The 19,540-nt window shown below is 38.8% G+C and overlaps 5 protein-coding genes and 1 pseudogene across 6 annotated transcripts; 4 read left to right on the forward strand and 2 right to left on the reverse strand.

Moving 5' to 3' along the window:
* Positions 1 to 1,097: 1,097 nt before the first annotated feature.
* On the forward strand, positions 1,098 to 5,553 carry spaca4l (sperm acrosome associated 4 like). The gene is made up of 4 exons (XM_088364581.1): positions 1,098 to 1,177; positions 1,266 to 1,349; positions 4,421 to 4,531; positions 4,899 to 5,553. The coding sequence occupies exons 2-4, from the start codon at positions 1,298 to 1,300 to the stop codon at positions 5,114 to 5,116; spliced, it is 381 nt and encodes a 126-aa protein (XP_088220707.1). The 5' UTR covers positions 1,098 to 1,177; positions 1,266 to 1,297; the 3' UTR covers positions 5,117 to 5,553.
* A 155-nt stretch (positions 5,554 to 5,708) lies between these two features.
* LOC148379758 (uncharacterized) lies at positions 5,709 to 7,104 on the forward strand. Its single transcript, XM_088364579.1, has 3 exons — positions 5,709 to 6,192; positions 6,452 to 6,562; positions 6,636 to 7,104. Exons 1-3 carry the CDS (start codon positions 6,141 to 6,143, stop codon positions 6,872 to 6,874), a joined length of 402 nt encoding a protein of 133 aa, XP_088220705.1. The 5' UTR covers positions 5,709 to 6,140; the 3' UTR covers positions 6,875 to 7,104.
* Positions 7,105 to 7,284: 180 nt separating this feature from the next.
* LOC148379759 (uncharacterized) lies at positions 7,285 to 11,307 on the forward strand. The gene is made up of 5 exons (XM_088364580.1): positions 7,285 to 7,588; positions 8,007 to 8,117; positions 8,221 to 9,626; positions 10,080 to 10,190; positions 10,408 to 11,307. Exons 1-3 carry the CDS (start codon positions 7,534 to 7,536, stop codon positions 8,436 to 8,438), a joined length of 384 nt encoding a protein of 127 aa, XP_088220706.1. The 5' UTR covers positions 7,285 to 7,533; the 3' UTR covers positions 8,439 to 9,626; positions 10,080 to 10,190; positions 10,408 to 11,307.
* LOC148379760 (uncharacterized) lies at positions 10,722 to 13,022 on the reverse strand (annotated as a pseudogene). Its single transcript, XR_015854844.1, has 2 exons — positions 12,773 to 13,022; positions 10,722 to 12,387 (listed from the first exon to the last, which is right to left on the reverse strand). The product of XR_015854844.1 is annotated as an uncharacterized LOC148379760 (transcript).
* Positions 12,781 to 17,733, forward strand: clic1 (CLIC family member 1). The gene is made up of 8 exons (XM_088364578.1): positions 12,781 to 13,073; positions 13,711 to 13,843; positions 14,087 to 14,137; positions 15,465 to 15,574; positions 15,673 to 15,798; positions 15,870 to 15,976; positions 16,047 to 16,228; positions 16,336 to 17,733. Exons 2-8 carry the CDS (start codon positions 13,718 to 13,720, stop codon positions 16,495 to 16,497), a joined length of 864 nt encoding a protein of 287 aa, XP_088220704.1. The 5' UTR covers positions 12,781 to 13,073; positions 13,711 to 13,717; the 3' UTR covers positions 16,498 to 17,733.
* On the reverse strand, positions 16,739 to 19,183 carry lypc (ly6 domain containing, pigment cell). Its single transcript, XM_088364582.1, has 3 exons — positions 18,830 to 19,183; positions 18,433 to 18,552; positions 16,739 to 18,200 (listed from the first exon to the last, which is right to left on the reverse strand). The coding sequence occupies exons 1-3, from the start codon at positions 18,876 to 18,878 to the stop codon at positions 17,989 to 17,991; spliced, it is 381 nt and encodes a 126-aa protein (XP_088220708.1). The 5' UTR covers positions 18,879 to 19,183; the 3' UTR covers positions 16,739 to 17,988.
* Positions 19,184 to 19,540: the final 357 nt, after the last annotated feature.

Raw genomic sequence — 19,540 nt, forward strand, 5'->3', positions numbered from 1 at the left:
AACTCAAGTATAGACATTCTTTTTCGAATGTCTATATGAAGAATACGATATATTTGCCATTGCTTTAGTAAAACCCATGACACATATAAGTAAATTCAAATGTCTTGAAGTGTGTACATTAACTCCCTAAAACAATGTTGTGGTAATGTGCAAACATGATTCACTTCTCTGACTCAGACTCTTTGGAAAAAAATGGGAGTGTAAATATGTTATATGTTCCATTCAATCAACCTGCACCTTGTCCAAGCTGTACTTTGCCACTCTCCCAATGACAACTAGGATAGGCTCCTCTTCTGAAATGTTACAAAAACATTCATTTGACCCCAAAATTGATATTTTTGTATATTTTCATGATTGCCGGCTGATTGTCTTCAGGAGTTTTGTGATGTTAATTTACTGAATAAGGCTGACCAAGTGGTGTTTTGTTCTAATGTCATTGGACATAACATGATCTGGATCATGCTATTGTTTGGGTTAGAAACATCCCGCCTGTGTTATGTGATACAAGCCGACGACACCACCTGACTAAGGCCTCCTTCGCATGAAACACTGCATGCACATTGTTGTCTGCTTAGTCACATGTTCATCACAAATGACATCCGATTTAACTGTATTTTATCAGAAATGCTCATTTTTGATTTACGCTGATTCATTTTAGTAGTCATGGAGGTTATGAACTTTCTGGTGGCCAAAATCGGCACATCTACCAGAATAAAGTGCACTGATTGATTAAATAATAATTCTTGTGGCATTTTTTCATGACATAATTTATTATCGTACAGTTGGTTGTTTTCAAGTGATATTGTTCGGCAATATTTTAATTAGGCTGCGCTCGTTTGATTCTTTATTTTTTACATTTAGTCGGTATTTAACAGTTAAATAGACTGTAATTATTTGAAAGACTATTATTTAAATATAATTATTCTGACGTGTACTCGTTTTGACGACACACCTCTGCTAACTCGTGACATTTGCTTTTATCAAATGATAACATGAGGTCACATTTTCTTATTAGAAGCTTTTTTTTGCCTTTGTGACTAAGTCAGATCATGTGGAAAACGCCTATTTCCCAGCATGACGTCACACAATCGCAGGTGGATTGTTTTAGGCTGGTGGGTAGGAGGAAAAAAACTGCTTTGCTCTGCACACAAGACCTCTCTCTTCTCATTGGATAACGGTAAGGCTGGGATGGGGGGGTGGAAGATTATAAATGAGGCGATGGTGGAAAGAAAAAAGTTTATTTCTAACGGTCTGTGTGCACGCAGGTTGACAGCTCTTCGACATCTTGTCAATCAACATGAATCGAATTCTTGTCCAGATTTTCGCCTTGGGAGTCTGCTTTGCAATCGGTAAGAAATTTGCTCTTTTATTCATGTACAAAGTTGCAAAAAAATATTTTTAAGACTTTTGGGATGTGTTTGACGTTCGTTACAAATTGCCCGCAGGCGTGTTTCCGTTTCCCCCTAATCTCCATGACTATTATAGAATTAAGCAAATGCGCGTCCAATTAACATACTTTAAAAAAATAACACATAAAAATGAGTACCTCAAATAGACACTTTATTTCATAATTTTGAGGTGATCCATGTTGGGAGTGTGCACGCGGTTTGCCAGGGGAGGGTGGGGCCGAGCCGAGGGCTTAAAAGGGGGACAAATTGGACACTGACCAGAGGCACACCCAAAAATAAAAGCTACACTTGTTGACAAAGTGCAACACGCACAGACTGGCAAGGCTTTATGACAGGAAATGAAATTTTACTGGCATATTTTCCACTGCTGGAAAAAAAAAAAAAGTTTTGGATCTTAATGTGATAAGAATCACATCACATGCTTACTGGTCACACCACTTGACATTTATTTTTATTTTTTTTGTCTTTTGAAGTTGTTGCCATGGATTTTCATGGTGCTTGTTTTCTTCTTCAATGTCATTGTATACAATTAAATGGGCAATTTTCTGCATAATAATTACAAATGAGCCAGCTGTTACATCATAGGTCAACAGGTTTAATTTCTTTTAAAGTCTTATATATGGTGCTGGTTTCAGAATTCATAGGGCCCACTCATTTAGCAGTATAACATGTCACGGCACCTCTATTTTGCCCTAATCCAATTTCTCACATGCTGGGGTGAGGCAGCAAGGATCTTTCTTTCCCAAGGCGCTTTTTGAAAGACTGACTCACGTCCCAACTTGTCAGCCCATCTCATGAGAAATTCCTCACCTCATAACAGACGAGGCTGGTGTCCCAAATTCCAGTTCCACAGAGGATTTGCAGAGCACACAACACAAGTTGTGTTTGTTCTTCAGCTATTGTGTTTTTGGTGACATTGTTCCTCTTTGTTCCCATGGCATTATTTGTATCCTGTTTCAGGCCCACCCAACCCGCTGCGACCCTGTGTTTTTTTTTTTTTTTTTTGGACTCAGGTGTTTTGTTTAACCTTTAGCTCCAATAACATGCCGCTCAAGTAGCTGTGACTGAAGGTGATAATTGCACATTAAGGCTGTAATTATAGAAAATGTAGTTTTCCCATGACTCCCCCGGTTGATTTTTAGTTTGTCAACATGTCATAGGCCACTGAATTATTTCCATATACACGCAGATGTCTTGTTTCATTTTTGAACTGGGGTTCTTGAGACTCCCATTGCCAATCTGTCTCGGGTTTGGCTACAAAAAAAATATTTTGCTACACGGAGGCGTCTTGGCTATGATGTGGTACTGGTTTGTTTTTGTGCTTTGAGTGGAAGGGTACAATGAAATCTATTCATCCAATAAAATAACCACTTTAGACTATGCAACTCCTATTGCTCATCTATGAAAGGCGTTTAATCGCGCAGAATCCCCAAAAGGGTTATTTCATTATTTTATTTTTTCTTTTGCCGTTTATAAGACTGATTTCTGGCTTTAACTTACGGTATACTGCCACAAGAGGGCGACAAAAAACTATCTTTGGATACTCAAACGAAACTCGCTTGAAAATATTTCTCTAAGTGGCCACAAGATGGCACTAAAGTAATGATTTTTGTCATTTAAGACATAAAACAGCAAAACGATGTCACGTCTTAAAAATCTGCGATGGCCAAACTCTATACTTTATAATGGTTTCACTGGCTGAACATTTACATTTTATTAAATTTATAGATTCATCACAAATTATATTTACATTTCTTTTGACTAACAAAAGAAAGATGAAGCTGGCATTTCAAAATATTACAACAATGCAAGCCACACTATAATTTACACAAATTTGGAATACTGTAATATGATGGTTGGGTAATAACAGCCTTTTTTTTTTTTATTCCATCACACCCTTAACTAGGCTATTGCTGCTGGAATAATGTGTCATGTCTGCCAAACCCTAATGCAAACTACCGCTATTTACAATCCACACCTAACTCTCTGCGTATTTATCTTGAAACCTTTCAGCATCACGGACTGTGACTTCCTTGAGTTTTATTTTTGCAGCACTTCATTGTTAGTTTACGGTCAACCATTGTTTGCCCTCATTTCCCGTTTCCCCACAGTTGACTAAGAAAATAGAGCTGTTAACAAAACAAAACTCACAGGAGAGAATTTGTCTGCTGCTGGAAAAGTTCATGCATGCAACGTCTAGAACAATGAAACTTTGGCACAAACTTGGGAAGTTCCCTGAAAATACAAGCTTAGCAATATTTGAAGCAACATTAGAGTAGCACGATGTGTCCTTGAAGACAAAGAAAAAAACTTCTTGTCCCAACGACTAATGTCAGGGTTAAATTAACATTTAAATTTCAAATCAGAAGTCGTGTATAATAGTAGTAATATTGTTTGAGATTTGGCGGCAGTGACGAGGTGGGGGGCAGTGGGTTTCTCATCGATTCATACTTCTGGTTCGACAAGAAATTGGAAGGATGACAAACTCGTTAGCCAGCATTGTAAAGATAACACAACTAGGGTGGGGCTGTGTTTTTTGTGCGTGCATGTGTAAATAAAGTCATCACTACCAAACGGATATCGAATGTCGTCAACTGTTTTTATAAACTCCTTTTGTTAGTGGAAGATTTCCTTTTGCCACATCTGAGAACGTTTGGATGCATATGGGTACCAAATTAGAATTATGTCAGTGACAGTACGTGTTCACGTGTCAGCCGTAACATTGCGTCGTAGATAACATCAGTTGTACAAGTTGTCACCCAAGAACAATTTGTAACACTTCCGTTTTCTCATATATACGATATGATCTGAATATAAACAGATGTTCAGAATGTTTGGGGGGGAAGAATATATGCCTGTGAATATTGTTATGGCGTCTGTCTATATTTGTTGCTGCACCGTTTGTATTGAAATATGGCTTGTAGTTATAAATTGCACCAATTTTGATAATGGTTGTGTTCATCTGTTAATGAGGTTTTTTTTGTATGTGCATGAATCATTGTCCTTTTCAGGCCAGGCTCTGGAGTGCTACGAATGTAAAATTGGCTTCTGGAACTTGTGCATCACCAAGAAGGTCACTTGTCAGGCAGGGGAGCATTGCTTCAGCGGCAAAGGCAAAGCAGGTACTAAAAAAATTCTTGGAAGCAATTTCTGTTGTCGAGGACGTAACTGCTGTCACTCACTGGCTTCCGGAATGAGGCCCGAAAGGATTCCATGCAGACAGATTATACAATGAAGCGAGCAGTCAGACATTCTCATTCCTGTTTTTTTTTTTGTTTTTTTTAAATCTGACAACAATTTGACAAATTCAGGTTGTGCGTCACCAGTTCTGATTTAACATTTTAAATGCTGATAAGTGTTTTTTTTTGGAGTTGAGCGCGTAAATATTTCAACTGGATTTTCTGCTGCATTTTTCCCATTTGCATACTTACCATTCCATAAATTGCTCCTGCCATGTTGGCGCTAATAAACGCGGTTGTCGTCCCTCAGCTAAGGTCGTGGACATCTCCATGAAGGGATGCCTTGTGAAGGCTGACTGTAATAAAACCCACGATGTGAATTTCCCCTCCAACACCAACGCCACCATCTACAAGATGACCAAGACTTGTTGCGACAGCAACCTGTGCAACTCCGCACCAAGAATCTCGAGTGGGCCGCTGGTCCTTGCCACCATCAGCGCCATGCTTGTGGCCAACATGCTGGTGTAACGAGTCTCATATTATCCATAAACCCAAGAGGACTGTTATTTTTTTTACGGTTTCCAAAGCATTTCAATTCTCTAGCTGATTTCTTGTCTAAATTGCCTCAGTCCTCCTTTCAGCCATCTTGTCAAAACCGATAAACTCTAAATTGAAAGGTTCTAAGTGTTTCTCTGTCACTATGACATTTGTTTTGCTATCGTAGCCTTCATTTTTTTGTATTGGTAAAAATGCTCAGCATGTAACTATATGGGGAAGTTGTACAAGGTTAACATTGATTGCAAGAATTTGCCAGAATGAGATGTTAACTTCAAATTTATGAATCAAATTAACCAAAATTGGACACACTTCTCTTGAGTGTACTCGTGTATTTGATAATTATCTGAAATGGCTCATGTAAGATTGTATCATTAAAAATATGCAAATAAAGTCTTTTAAATTGGAAAGGGGGCCATTTTTGTGCAAGTTTCAGTTTCGTTGGGCCCACTCAACGGGAAGAACCTGTCTTGCCTGTTTAGCATCCCCCCCCCCTGAGAACAACCTTCCCTCTTTGTTCATTCCAAGTGAATAACTCTTCCACTGATGTTAAAAAAAACTATTTTTTGAATGAATCATACATGTAAATTTCCATAAAGAAAAACAGTATTTGTACATAACTGCATCAGCCGTTTGTTGTTGGGAGTTTTTTTCTTCTATAAAAATTCAAGATACAATGTTATGTATTAGAGAAGGGAGGGAGGGAAGCATCTTGGATTTCACTGTACGCATTTGGATTTATTTTCTTTTCTTATGTGCTTTGTTCAACAATCCCCTGGCATTCCAATATTCTCAGTGACGCACAGCAAAGAGAACACAAAAGGTGATGAAACCGCACCCTGTGTTACCCCCTCCCCTTATACTGACCCACCTGTTTTGGAGGGGATAAAACCCTTCTCTCAAACAGGTTGATCACTTTTCCCACTTGACACCTGAGAAGGTGACTGAAGACAATTGGAAAGGATTTTGTGAGGCCTTCACCAAGAACACGGCAAAGATGGGCAGGATTCTTATCGGAGTCATCTCAGCACTTGCATGCTTCATGCTTGGTAAGAAGATACCATTGTGTCTTAATATTTATAATTGAATTCCTCAGAATGCATTTAAAAAATAAAGCAAATTAAGTTATTTTGATTTTGTTTTTACATTTTATTTGATATTGCTTACAAAATGCTTCAATTTTTTTATAATAGAGAATTTTATAAGGTGGGTTAGAATACTGTGAAAGCAAAAATGATCAAATGTGCACATCCCGGAGTCGCAAGTCAATATCCTATTTGATGACTTAAAACATTTCATTTGTTCCAGTGGAGTCCCTCACATGCAACCAGTGCTCCTTTGGTTTGCTGGGTTTCTGTCTGTCCTCCACCAATGTAGAGTGTACCACCAATACCTCTCAGTGCTTCACAGGAAAAGCAAGTAAGTCTTTTTTTTTTGGTTATAAATTGCCACCCACAGCATCACTCAAGCGTGACCTTTGGCTCCCCGGCAGCTTTCGCTTCCATCTCGTCCTCGGTGGGCTTCAACACGCAGGGTTGCATCGAGGAGGCCAGCTGCAACATGACCACCAACGCCACTCTGCTGGGCGTGGCCTATGAAGCCAGAGTGGACTGCTGCTCTACGGATGGGTGCAACCCGGTCCAGACGAGCGGAGCCCCGTCGGCCAGGATGACGCTCGCCGCCGCCATCGGGGCCGCCATCCTGGCCTCGGCGTGGGGAAGCTTGTTGTGATGCAGCCACCTGACACTCAATTATGATAGTGTAGCACTAACTGTGGGGAAAATCCTTGAACGTTGTAAGCTTCCAAAAAAAAAAATACAGTATAGGACTATGGACATTCTAGTCGATCAATGAAATGTTTTAGGGAAACATTGAGCTCGTAAACCTCCCGTTTTTTATTTATCCTTTATTCAAATGTCAGAACTGAAATCCGTGATGTGAAAATAAAAAGATTCAATAGATATGGTGATTGCAATTCAAATAATCTTGAAGAACTGTGATTGGCTGACAACTCGTCTAAGGTGTACTCCATCTCAAGTGCGATAAGCTCGGCCGTAAAATAAAAACGAACTGAAACTATGTTTTATTTTAAAAATGCGTTATCACATGGAATGTTGTAAATCAAGGCCAGACTGCTCTTAATTGCTTTGTGTTTTTATTTGGCGTAGTCATCACAATTTGCGTATCTAACTACGAGTGGGAGTGACTGAGAATCTTTCATTTATACTGATGACAAGTGCAGAAACCTGAAGGGTCACATTTTTGCTGACGTGCAACTTGGATTAACTTGTAAAGTGGTTGCTCATTTTTCTACCTTAAATCCTTCCGTCTGTAGTCTGACCCGGAATTATTATTTTGGTTTTCGCTATCCTTGTGACAACAGGTATCATATGATGAACAACTTTTGGAAAACAGCAATTCTCCTGGCTACGATTGTAGCAGCTGGTAAGTTGATAGGAACCGAAAGGTAAAGCGGCTAATGCTAATTTAGCCTTTTGTATTCCATGTATGTCAATAAGGATGAATGAATGACACTGAATTGCCCTTTTAAAAATGTAGTAACACGGCTTCTAGTCGATGAACAGCTCCATTCTTTACATTATGAACCCAGATATAAAAATGACAATGTTCTGGGTTTGATTTTTGACTCATTTGTATTCTCTCCTGGTGCTCGTGCATCTTTTCCCAATCAATTAATCAATCAAGCAATCAAGCAACCAATCTCAGTGTGACACAGACATTTTTTTATAATGAATATTTTGTATTTTGTTCTTTGGCCAACAACCACCTACAATATGAGGGTAACTACATAAAAAAAAAAAAAAACTCTCGACTCTTCTTTTTTTTTTTAATCACTAAACAGGTCACTGCCTGACCTGCCGCCGGTGCCCTATTACCATATTAGACACTTGTCTGTTTGGTAGTGACATTACTTGTGATAATGCAACCCAAAGCTGCTATCGTGGAACTCTAGGTAAGCATATTTATTTGATTTATTTTTATTCTAGTTTCGCTTTTTTGCTTTTTTTTTTTTTATGTGGTTGACTCTATTTGACATTCTGTAATGCTTATTTCAGATTTCAATGGCGGTGAATCGGGCTCAATCAGCTTGTGTTTCCGCGGCTGCACGGACTCAACCCTGTGCGGTCCTGTGGTGAATGGGAGCGTCCTCGACAATTCTTTTGCCGCTACGCTCGAGTGTTGTAACACTGACTTGTGTAACAGTGCCTCATCCGTCCAGCTCTCCTTGACGATGGCCGTTTGCGTAGCCATTTTTTTACTATGGGCCATGTAAGGCCCTTGATATATTTTATGACACAAAACAGGTCTTTCCTTTTTTGCATTCTTTGGCTCGTAATTCCCCATCAACCCACGCTTTCAATTGTTCAACGGTATTGGGGAAATAATATTTTAATGGGCTGATCCTGCAGCAATTAAATTTTGCACAACAAAGAAAATGCGTAAACCTTAATTATCAAGATAAGTGTTAATTGAGAAATCAATCAATCAAGTGCAGCTCTGCTTTTCTATTTTGGTGCGCACAAAAAAAGGGTGTACACGTGTGTTAGGGTTTACAGATTATCTTGATGATATGATTATGTTGGAATGTAGACTAGAATTATTAACTTTGTTTGAACCTTTTACCTTTCCTTGATTCTGAAAAGTTTAATCATTCAGTTGTTGAAACTTTCCAAATGGTGTAGAAACATTCTTGCTGAGTTAATCATCTAAAATACTCCACTAATTCTTGCTTTTGTTCTCAATAAATATGCTCTTGCAAGAGACCAAAGGCAAACTTTGTTCGAACACTGCTGTACCTATAGTAACGAGCAAATTCTCCACTTGCAAGTGCTTAAAGGGAATAACTGTCTCCCGTGTGGTTCTTGCAAAATAAGCTAGAGTGAGCACCACTCTAACACTGTGTCCTATAAAATTCAAAATAAATCAGGTTCTAATAAAAATACTGAGTATTTTTTTCTTCCAAAAACACACTCGTGTATAGATAGAGGGTAAATTAATTTTGTTTTTTTTCGATTCCAAAATCTAAAATTTAACTCTATGTCAGTGCCTTCCCATGCAGGCTGCCAACAAAAAGATGGCATCGTTTTTTGATTTTAATTATCTTCAGTTCTTAATGATAGACGCTGAAAACTTGAAGAGTCACATATTTGATTGTGTGTTTGTTTGTACTGGATTCTCACCCAAGGTTGAACTGAAATGTTTTTTGTTTGAACTACACTCCCTCTACAACTATTTAGTGTAGGATTAATTTCACTTTCATATTAGTTGGTGAAACCTGAAGTGTCACATTTTTGGGTGAATTTATTTTGGCTGGTGGCCTTACCAAAAGGGTATATAAACCTTCTCTTTATCAAATTCAGAATCCATTTAACGACTGCCCATCCATCTTGTGATCATCACGGGAACACCATGAGTAATTTTGGGAAAACAGCATTTCTCCTGGCTACTATTGTAGCACTTGGTAAGCTGATAGTAACTGACAAAGAAAGTAGCTAGTGTTGATGCTCGCTTATCTTTTTTTTTTTTGAATGATTTAAAAAAAAAAAGATTGTATCTTCTGTATCACCTTCTATAAAAATCGAATTAGCCTCAGCCTTGCTAGGAACACCAAAGACTTTAAACAGTCATACTGTACATTTAAGTATATTTATATACTAGTTAATAGTTCTATTTATTTCAGAGTTCAAATTATTTGGCTGTGTAAATGGCTATTCCAAAACCTTTTTTTTTAAGCCACAGAAATTGAATTTGCCAAACTGCATGTTGACAAGACAAAACCAGAACTTTTTGGCGAGACATATCAGATGCAAAAATGATGGATACCTATAAGAGCACGATCCTTTCTGTGAAACAAGGAAGAAACTGTGACGTTTTGGACCTAAATATTTTTTCTTACATGTTTCTCATTGAATAGGACACGGCCTGGACTGCCGTGAATGCGCCATTGATACAGTGGACAGATGTTCGTCGGGGGAAGATGTCACATGCCCTTCTGCAGACGATCAATGCTTCCGTGGCCTACTCGGTAAAGAAACTTCTTTTTTAAAATATTTTTAGGTGGCTGCTTGTTAGTGTTCATTTGGATGATATCAGATTCCAAAGATATTTGAGAAGAAATTGGGGATTTTGAAATCTGATTGGACAACACATTTAACATCCACTTGCAGGTTAATTGGAAAGCAACAGTCAAAATTCAGTCATTGATTTATTTATTTATTTTTTTAATGTAATGCCTGTTTCAGATTTTGGTGAGAGATCGGAGAACCCCATAATAATTACGGGCTGCCTAACCCCATTGTTGTGCAACCAAACATTCAGTGAAGGGGACCTCGGACTTAACCTTCCTTTTGACGTCACACTAACTACTACCTGTTGTACCACCGATGGATGTAACGGTGCCACATCCATCCAGATCTCCATCGCAATGGTCATCTGTGGTAGCATTTTCTCACTTTGGGCCATGTAGAACTTTAAAGCCACTTCTGTCTTTGTACTCGCTATATTCTTGCTTACGTTATTTTCTTTTATCTTTTGTATGATTTGCTTTCTATCTATCCAAAAGATAAGGAGGACAAGCACACATGCTTAAACACTTTCAATTGCTTTATTGAACAAAAGACAAGTACATCCTGAAGATCTACCGATATCGTCAACTCACTCAACACACAGACTGGTTTAACCAGACAACAGCCAATCTCGCCTCATTTGCTGACTTTAAAATCAGTCAACAAGTCAGGCCCGATTTTTTTCAGCAACACACACATTTAACATCACGGATACTACAGTGTCTATGGTGGACAAAAATAATAGCTGCATATTTTAGTATTTCTCATTGATTCAACATATTAAAAGACTTTGGGATTGCTGCGCTTTCATCTTCTGCTATAAGAATCAGTGCATCTCATTTGGGACAACAATGAAAATACAAGAATGAATGAAAGATTTGATTAACAACAGTAATTCAACTCAAATATATATTTTACAACTCGCTTTTCTGCGTGGGGCGCACACAAATGTATTGGGTTTCATTTGTCAACCATAAAAAACAGAATAAATGTCATGAAAACCCCCCAGAATCTTTTCTTCCCAGCCAATACCGCCCTCTAGTGTCGATATGAGAGAAAATAAATATTTGGAAAATACTGTCTCTGCAGTCTGTTTGCATTCACTGCATCAACCATAATGAGTCTAATTTGCATGACTTTTTCAAACCATTTTTGTCCCTTTGTTGTGTGTACGCATGTGTACAGCTAAACTTTCACGATGAGCAAAACTTCGAAAACAAATTGAACAACTGTAAGGTTTTTCTCCCGTGTGTATTCTCATGTGTCTAACCATATCTGACTTTTGAGTAAATGCTTTAGCACAAACGGAGCAACTAAAGGGCTTTTCACCTGTATGTATTCTCATATGTTTCATCATATTTGCCCTTTGAATGAATGTTTTATTGCAAACTGAGCAACTGAAGGGCTTTTCGCCTGTGTGTATTCTCACATGTATGACCATATCTGACTTCACTGAAAACTCTTTTCGGCAAACCGAGCAACGAAAGGGTTTTTCTCCTGTGTGTGTTCTCATGTGTGCAACCAAACTTTCCTTATGAGAGAATTTTTTATCACACGACGAGCAGTCGAAAGGTTTTTCTCCCGTGTGTACTCTCATATGTGACTTCACCGAGTCCTTTCTGGAGAATGTTTTACCACAAGTTGAGCAACTAAAGGGTTTTTCTTCCACGTGTGTTCTCATATGTTTGATCATATTTTCCTTTTGAAAGAATGTTTTACCGCAAACTGAGCAACAAAACTGTTTTTCTCCTGTGTGTATTCTCATGTGTTTTACCAGGTTGGACTTTTTAGTAGCTTTTTTACCACAAACTGAGCAACTGAAATGTTCTTTACTTGCACATGGTCTACTGTGTGTTTGGGAAGTTTTCTCGTTCACAGTTGTGTCCTTTTCTGAGCTATTCAACAGTTTGTCGTCATCTCGCCTTAAAGGTTCTTCCATCTCGTCGCTGTCTGACAGTGTAGCTAAAAGGTCATCTGATGGTGCTCCTTTACGGCTTAGATGGGGTGGTTGGTCGTCTTCGTCCTTCACGACCACAATGATGAGTGGCAACTTGCTGATGTCAGCTTCCTCTTCTTCCTCTTTAATATGGAGGAGCTGTGCATCCTCTCGCTCCACAGTGGGAACCTCCTCCTGGTGACCAATCAGCTGCTGGACATCTGCAGGACACGAGCAACGACAAACGTAGTTTGAATAATAAAAGTCCAATAGGATATGGAGGCGATTCTCCAAGTGTTTGACAAAATTTAAATTATGAAAAGGAATCATTGTAATCAAAATGAATCATCCCACCATGGAGCTGTAAATAAGTGCATTTTAAATGTTCTATATTGGTTCTGCTCTATTGAGTGTAAAATTTAAACGTCCAATTTGATTCAAATGCACTTTATTTCTTCAATTATATAGGTTTTCTTCTAATAAAAAGAACCGTTTAATTTATTTGTTTATTGCTTGCATACTCAAATACATGTAATTTAGGTCTTTGTCAGCGTCAATGTTTCAATAAAGTTATTTTAAAAAAACATAAACAGGAAGTTGACCGACTTGCTTTCCGGGTTTGATCACGTGATGTTCCGGCTCTAACGGGTTGTCTTTGTTGATCGGCCTCTTCTCTCACTCGACAAAGTTGCTCCTCGTACGACGGCATCGTTCTTTCTGGACGCACGGTGTCTGCAGTGGCAATAAGTTGCTTCCTTTAGTGACTCTTGTAACGTTTTTTCACCCTCGTCTTTGCTCTCCGCCTCTTTGCTTACGTTTACATTTCTTCTTCGTTTCCCACATCTTCTTTCTTGGGGTTTGCATTGAACGTCTGAGGCAAATTAGCGCCGTCTACTGTGCCGGAGTTGTAAGTCAGCCTAGCTAAGCTACAACAACATTCCAATCAATGGCATTGCACTGCACAGACTTTCAAATTAGATTATAACTTGATTTTTTTTCGGAAACAATTTTCAAGAGGTTTAAAATGAGATCCTTGAGGCTCAAGGACTCTGCAGAGGTTGTAGAGCTGCTCCACGGCCAGCGCAAAAACCACTACTACCCCTAACCCTAGTTTTAAACCCTAGTTTTAAACCCTAAACCCTAGTTTAAATCCTACTTTGAAACACTGATCAGCTCCAGTTGTAAGTAATTTGCGACAATCATTATTTTAATGTTAATACTTTAAATAGATGATACAACAAAATTAACAGATTCTTTATCCTCTCACGGTCTGGAAAGGATTATGGCATTTCTAATCATTAAAAATGTAAATGCAAGTGTTTTGACTGAATTTTTTTTTTCTTTTTGAGGTTGTTTTACAACTTGCACTTTATGCAAACTAGAACTCAAAGGGTTTATATACATTTGATTTTATACAGATGATAACTGATTATAGTTACAAACTTAATGCCGTGAAAGGTACAACGAATTACATTTCCAAGCCGTGACTTAAACTGTCTTCTATAAATAACTACATTGTTATTTTTTTCCATTCTGCGGTGAAGTTTGCCGATGCCGGTGGCCTCCAGGAAATGTCGAAGCGGTGCGTGTGTGTTGCCCGAAGAGAGGACGCACCACTGGGAGGAGAAACTAGCAACAGCAGCAACAGGCGACAGCAGCTTCGAGCAGCGCTTTAAGGTAGACAAACACGCACTGAAATACTATTTAATCCCCTCTTAAAGTTGTTTAAAAACAAAACGTGTGTTTTTGATACTTTGTGAACTTATTTTCTTGTTTATTTCGTGATATTTCATATCCGTTCTGTGGGCTTGTTAGCGGAAGATGGGCTTGGCTCTCCTCCGGTTTCGAAATCTTTCTCCCCCGCTTTTATGGTGTCGCTTGGCGGACACTTTCAAAGATTTTTGACATTTTCTCTGGCAGGAAGGAACGATGAGCGACACAAGTGCGCCCAAAGTCGAACTTTTTGTCAAGGTAAGGAGGAGATTTTTTTCCCCCCCTAATAGCACGCACGCACGCACGTTGTGACGCGCGTCGGCCGCGTCAATTTGACATAACGCGTCAGTGATTCGATTTGTCGCTTATTAAATGTCATATTTTCGTTGCTCTTATCGTGTAGCTGGCGCGTGTCAATGTCACTCCGAAAGCCTGTTGACCCACTGGCTTTATAAACGACTAATCTCATTAAAAGCACATTAACATCAGACCTGAATCTTTATTTAGCATGCCAAGAGACACTTTGTTTCACAAGTTGTGCACTAATATGTTCCGCACAAGTTTCCATAATGATTCCTCTGTTTGAACACGTGCTCTACTTCCCCCCCCCCCCCCTCTCTCCATGGAAGAAAGATGCTGTTGTAACTTTAGTAAAATTGCCACTTCAACTTCCATTCAGTATTTTATTTTTGGGGAGGAAATAGAAACCAAAAGCAGTGTTTACGTCTCAGATAGTGTTGTGGAGCGTAACTTATTATATTGTGGTGTCAAGTTATTTGTATGATGGATTAAGCTCTGATAAAGTATGTTAAAGAGGAAAAGTATTTCAAGGCTTTGGGCAAGAAGCGGGCAACACCCTGGACTGGGAGTCACTTCGTCACAGGGCACACAAAAACAGACAACCAGTCACACGCACGCTCTCACCGAATGGAAACTTAACCTGTCAGGCGAGTGACATTTTAAAAGGTTTTCCAGGAGAACTGAATGATTTTGACAACAAAAGAAAAAATATTTTAAAAGATATTTTAAAAAGTGCCTACAAAGTAACCATGTTTTTCTTTTCTATATTGTAGCAGTTGCTATTTGAAAAATGCATTCTACTACATTGCTGTGTCAATTTGTATTTGACTAATTGTTCCATACTATAGTTCCCGTGTCAAAGTAAAATACCTGTGACATGTTTTTGTGCCTATTGCCTTAGGATAAAAAAAAATGTAGCATGTTTTTCGCACTTCTTTTTTTTTTTAAATCCCAGACAAGCGCACCAAACCCCCAAAAGTGTGCGCAAACTACAAAGCAGACACAATTTGAATAGTAGTAATATTTTTTTCTCTATCTCGAATGACTACTGAAAAGGAGAAAAAGAGAACAAGTAGTTTCAAATACCCGCCCTTCCCCAAATACGCTTCCTCATTCAGTGAATACTCCCGTCGAACTCTTGGGGGCGCTAACGAGTAAAAATTCCTTACATTTGTGTATTTTATCAAATTTTTTTCATGGGACAACACTGAAGAAATAACACCAAATTTGAAATGACTGCTCACATGTGGGATACTAAATGCAGCATTTTTATTTTGTCTTCCAGGCAGGGAGTGATGGCCAGAGTATCGGCAACTGTCCCTTCTCTCAGCGCCTCTTCATGGTGTTGTGGCTTAAAGGAGTCACATTTGACGTGACCACCGTGGACATGAAGAGGTGGGAATCGGTTTTGGGATTTTAAGATGGACACATTTGCTTCCTCACGTTGTTAATCATATCGTCCGTCCGTCTTCCTTCTTCTCATCCACCGAAAGGAAGCCGGACATTTTGAACGACCTGGCTCCCGGTGCCCAGCCGCCCTTCCTGTTGTACGGCACTGAGGTGAAAACGGACACCAACAAGATCGAGGAGTTCCTGGAGGACAATCTCAGCCCCCCAAAGTAGTCAACCACATTTTGCAATTCTTAAACGCGGTAACGTGCTTTAAACGAGGGCTTTCTCGGTTTTTCAGGTATCCTCGTCTGGCAGCGCGTAACCCCGAGTCAAACACAGCAGGCATGGATGTTTTCTCCAAGTTCTCGGCTTACATCAAGAACTCCAACCCTCAGACCAATGAAAGTGAGTCAAAGGCGATATATTTGCTGGGTGGGTGTTTGAAGGAACCTCCCATTTATACGCTTGTGTTCAGATCTGGAGAAAGGCCTTCTGAAAGCACTGAAGAAACTCGACGACTACCTCGGCTCGCCACTTCCTGACGAAATTGACCAAAATAGCTCAGATGAAGTCACTTCCTCGTCCCGCCCCTTCCTCGACGGACAAGAACTTACGCTCGCTGACTGCAACCTGCTTCCAAAGCTCCACATTGTCAAGGTAACGAGGCTTTGGGGACCTTTTGAGTCCAAATGTACACCGCACACTCATGCACACCTCGCTTGAAAAAAGGAGACAATTTTCACACAATACATTTTTTTTTTTAGGTTGTGTGTTTAAAGTACCGAAAATTCAGCATCCCTCAGTCTCTGTCCAACCTTTGGAGGTACCTGAACTCAGCATACGCCCGAGGCGAGTTTGCCTCAACCTGCCCGATTGATGACGAGATCCACATGGCTTACGCTTCTGTGGCTAAAGTTCTCAAGTAGGCTTTGGAGGAAAAAAAAAAAAAAAGTTGGTTAGAGAGAATTTATCATCAGTTTAACAACACTTTTTTTTTTTTCTTCAGTTTTGCCTGTTTACTGTAAAAACCCTTAAAAATCATTTGCTCTAAATTCTACGCTATAGTGGAGTTGCAAAAGATAAATCAAAATGCAGTCGTACCATTTCTTTGTACTTTGGGGAGATTATGTATACAGACACAAAACTGCCAAGTCGGCTGAAAACTCATTCAGTTTAAGTGTCAATCTTTTTATTTAGTAGAAAATATGCACACCAGCATGAACCAAAAGTATTCGGCAATCACATTGAACGGTTCACACTCGGGATGGGCCAGTACCGACACCAGCCTTCTTTCACGGTGTCGGTACAACGCAACAATTGTGGTTGTTTTAATCAGGAACGAATTAAAAAATTCTCATTTTAGCAGAGTAGGCTATAAATATGAAATCATTTTTCTTCTAGTTCATTTTTAATGTGGCCCTAAAATCTTTGTATGAATTGAGTTTACCAGTTAGCAATGTCCTGAAATATTTTGTGTCACATGTTACTCATGATGAAGAAAAGCAACAGGAAGGGAGTTGCGATGGTCGCAACGAAAAAAAATAGCGGGTGGTTTTCGACCGCTTGGAAGATAAGCTTGAAGAAATGTGCACTTACAAAAAATAGCTCGTGAACAATGCTGTCAAGCACACTGATGGGAAGGAACATTTTAAATGATCTGAAAAGTGACTTCAAACCACACAAGTGCAATTTAAGAATCAGAACTTTTTTTTTCTATGCTGTTTTTGACATATTTGCCTGTTTTGCTTCACAACTTAAATTGGAGAGGTCCACCTTCCCAAAGTGAAAAGATTTTTTGGGTTTGTTTTAGTTGACTGAACTGTTTCCGCCATGAATCAATTAAAGGGACAGTGTCTTATAAGTTTCAGGACGTCATTTTAGATTTCTTAATGTGCTGTAGAGATAAATGACATTTCAGGGACCTAACTCATCAATATTTGACTTTTTGTTTTTCACCTTTTAACTTTTTGTTTCTTAATATATTGCATGTTATTTTGATGACACCTATTTAGCTCCTTGCTATTTTTAGTATTACTTTTGTTGACTTTTTTGTGTGTTAGATAATTAGCTGACATTCCAAGTTGACTTTTGTATTCCCAAGGCCACATTTCATTTGTGCATTTCTTTAAAAATAAGCCCAATAAAGTTTTCTTCAGAAATAAGTAGTGTCTGACTCTCTACATGCTGTTGGATTACTGTTTTGCATGTTCATGGAGATGAGAACTGGAAAATGCACAGAAGACATTAGATATCTTTTTATAGGCATGCACTTTAAAAAAAAAAAAAAAAAATCTTTTCTGCTTTTCCCCCTATTCATAGTCCTGAATTTAAGACCTTCAGGACTATGAATAAAATGTAGGCTATCATTTTTCTTTTCCAGTCATGAGCATACCACAACGTAAGCAGCGTCGGAGTTTTCATGCCAGCAGAAGTTTGAGCACAGGTAGCAGGCAGAGTGCGGCACCTCCCCACTTGGTGGAACCGAGTACCGACGCCCCGTTACACAGGTCTGTATTGCAGCACACGTTGGTGTAGTTGAAATAAAGGCCACTGCTGTATTTCTGCCCGTGCGCACCACACTGGGAAGGATCAGCGCAGCTTTTCTCATAGAACGTTATTTGAAGTGCACCTATGGATGCAGAAGTGGAAAATGTTTATTATCCATCAACTACTTTGCAGGAAATTACATATTCAGTTTTGCTCTTGGATCCACCAAGAGAGAAAATAATCATTCCATTGTTTTTGAATCAAAAGGCCACACTGAGTTCAGCAGTACAATGAATCGTCAATTTGTGTAACAATAGAGCCATAGTTTTTATACACACACACACACACACACACACACAAAAACAAACAATCACCTCGTTTTGCTGTTGCAACGCTGGACAGGCAGCGACGGCCATCCCCGCAAGACTCGGGAAACTTTAGGCAATCCAGAGGAGAAATGGAAGGAAATACACAAGTATAACACCTCAAACAAGCTGAAACAAAAGACAAATATTTTCAGTTATTGCAGATAAAATCGAAATAAACCAATACACAGGTTGAAACAAACCTTTGACAAAATAACGTGCAGAAAGTTTGGAATGTAGGGAGTATAAGTTAAAAGATGACATAGTAAGAAAGAAATTAAAGTGCTAATACCAGGAAAATCATCAATTTATACAAAAATAAACTGAAACAGTTATCACATTTAAGGAAAATACAATGCATTAGACAAAATGTTAAATATTCATATGAATTTTTCTTTTTACTTACTTGCCAAGGGAAGAGCAAGTAGTAGCAAGAGAAGCTGCGAGACAGACATGATGCTTCCTTCCCGTGCAACTCTCTCAGTATCGCGTTAAACGTCTCCAACAACCTCTAAATAGTTTCCAATTTGTCGATTCTGTCGACACTCCCCTCTCCAAAATCAAATGATCAGATGATGATGGTGATGATGATGGATGATGTTTATTATTTGTGTCATTTCACAATGACACAAATGATAAACATCACATTTACAAATGTGACTGATAACTAAAAAAAAGAAAAAGTTTAGCTTTTTTTCCCCGAATTTATGCGGAAGAGACAGGAGCTGGCGAATGCTTCCCAAGCATTTAAACTCAGACATATACTAGAGCGCTTGAGAGGGCTGGTCATTCGTAATACGTCAGTACGTCCGCCTTATTGGATGTATCTGATTTAACAAGTAAATTAATGCAAGGTTAACCTCTGCCAGAATTATTTTTTAATAGGTTATTGTAAATTGCCCAGTAAAAGAAATCAATTAAACAATATAACACTGCACCATATGAACAATCCATTCATACACAACACAATATCATATATTGTTCAGGACTCGGTAAATGATTCTTTGATATGATCCCAAGATCTTATCACTAAAAAAAAAATAAAAAAAAATCATGAATATCCCATTTAGCAATTAGACTGGAGAGAAACCAGAGTGAGTCAGAAGATAGGAACGTC

Source organism: Syngnathus floridae, chromosome 21 (assembly GCF_059516105.1).
Source record: "Syngnathus floridae isolate MCC-2025c chromosome 21, RoL_Sflo_1.0, whole genome shotgun sequence".
In the NCBI taxonomy this organism is placed as follows: domain Eukaryota; kingdom Metazoa; phylum Chordata; class Actinopteri; order Syngnathiformes; family Syngnathidae; genus Syngnathus; species Syngnathus floridae.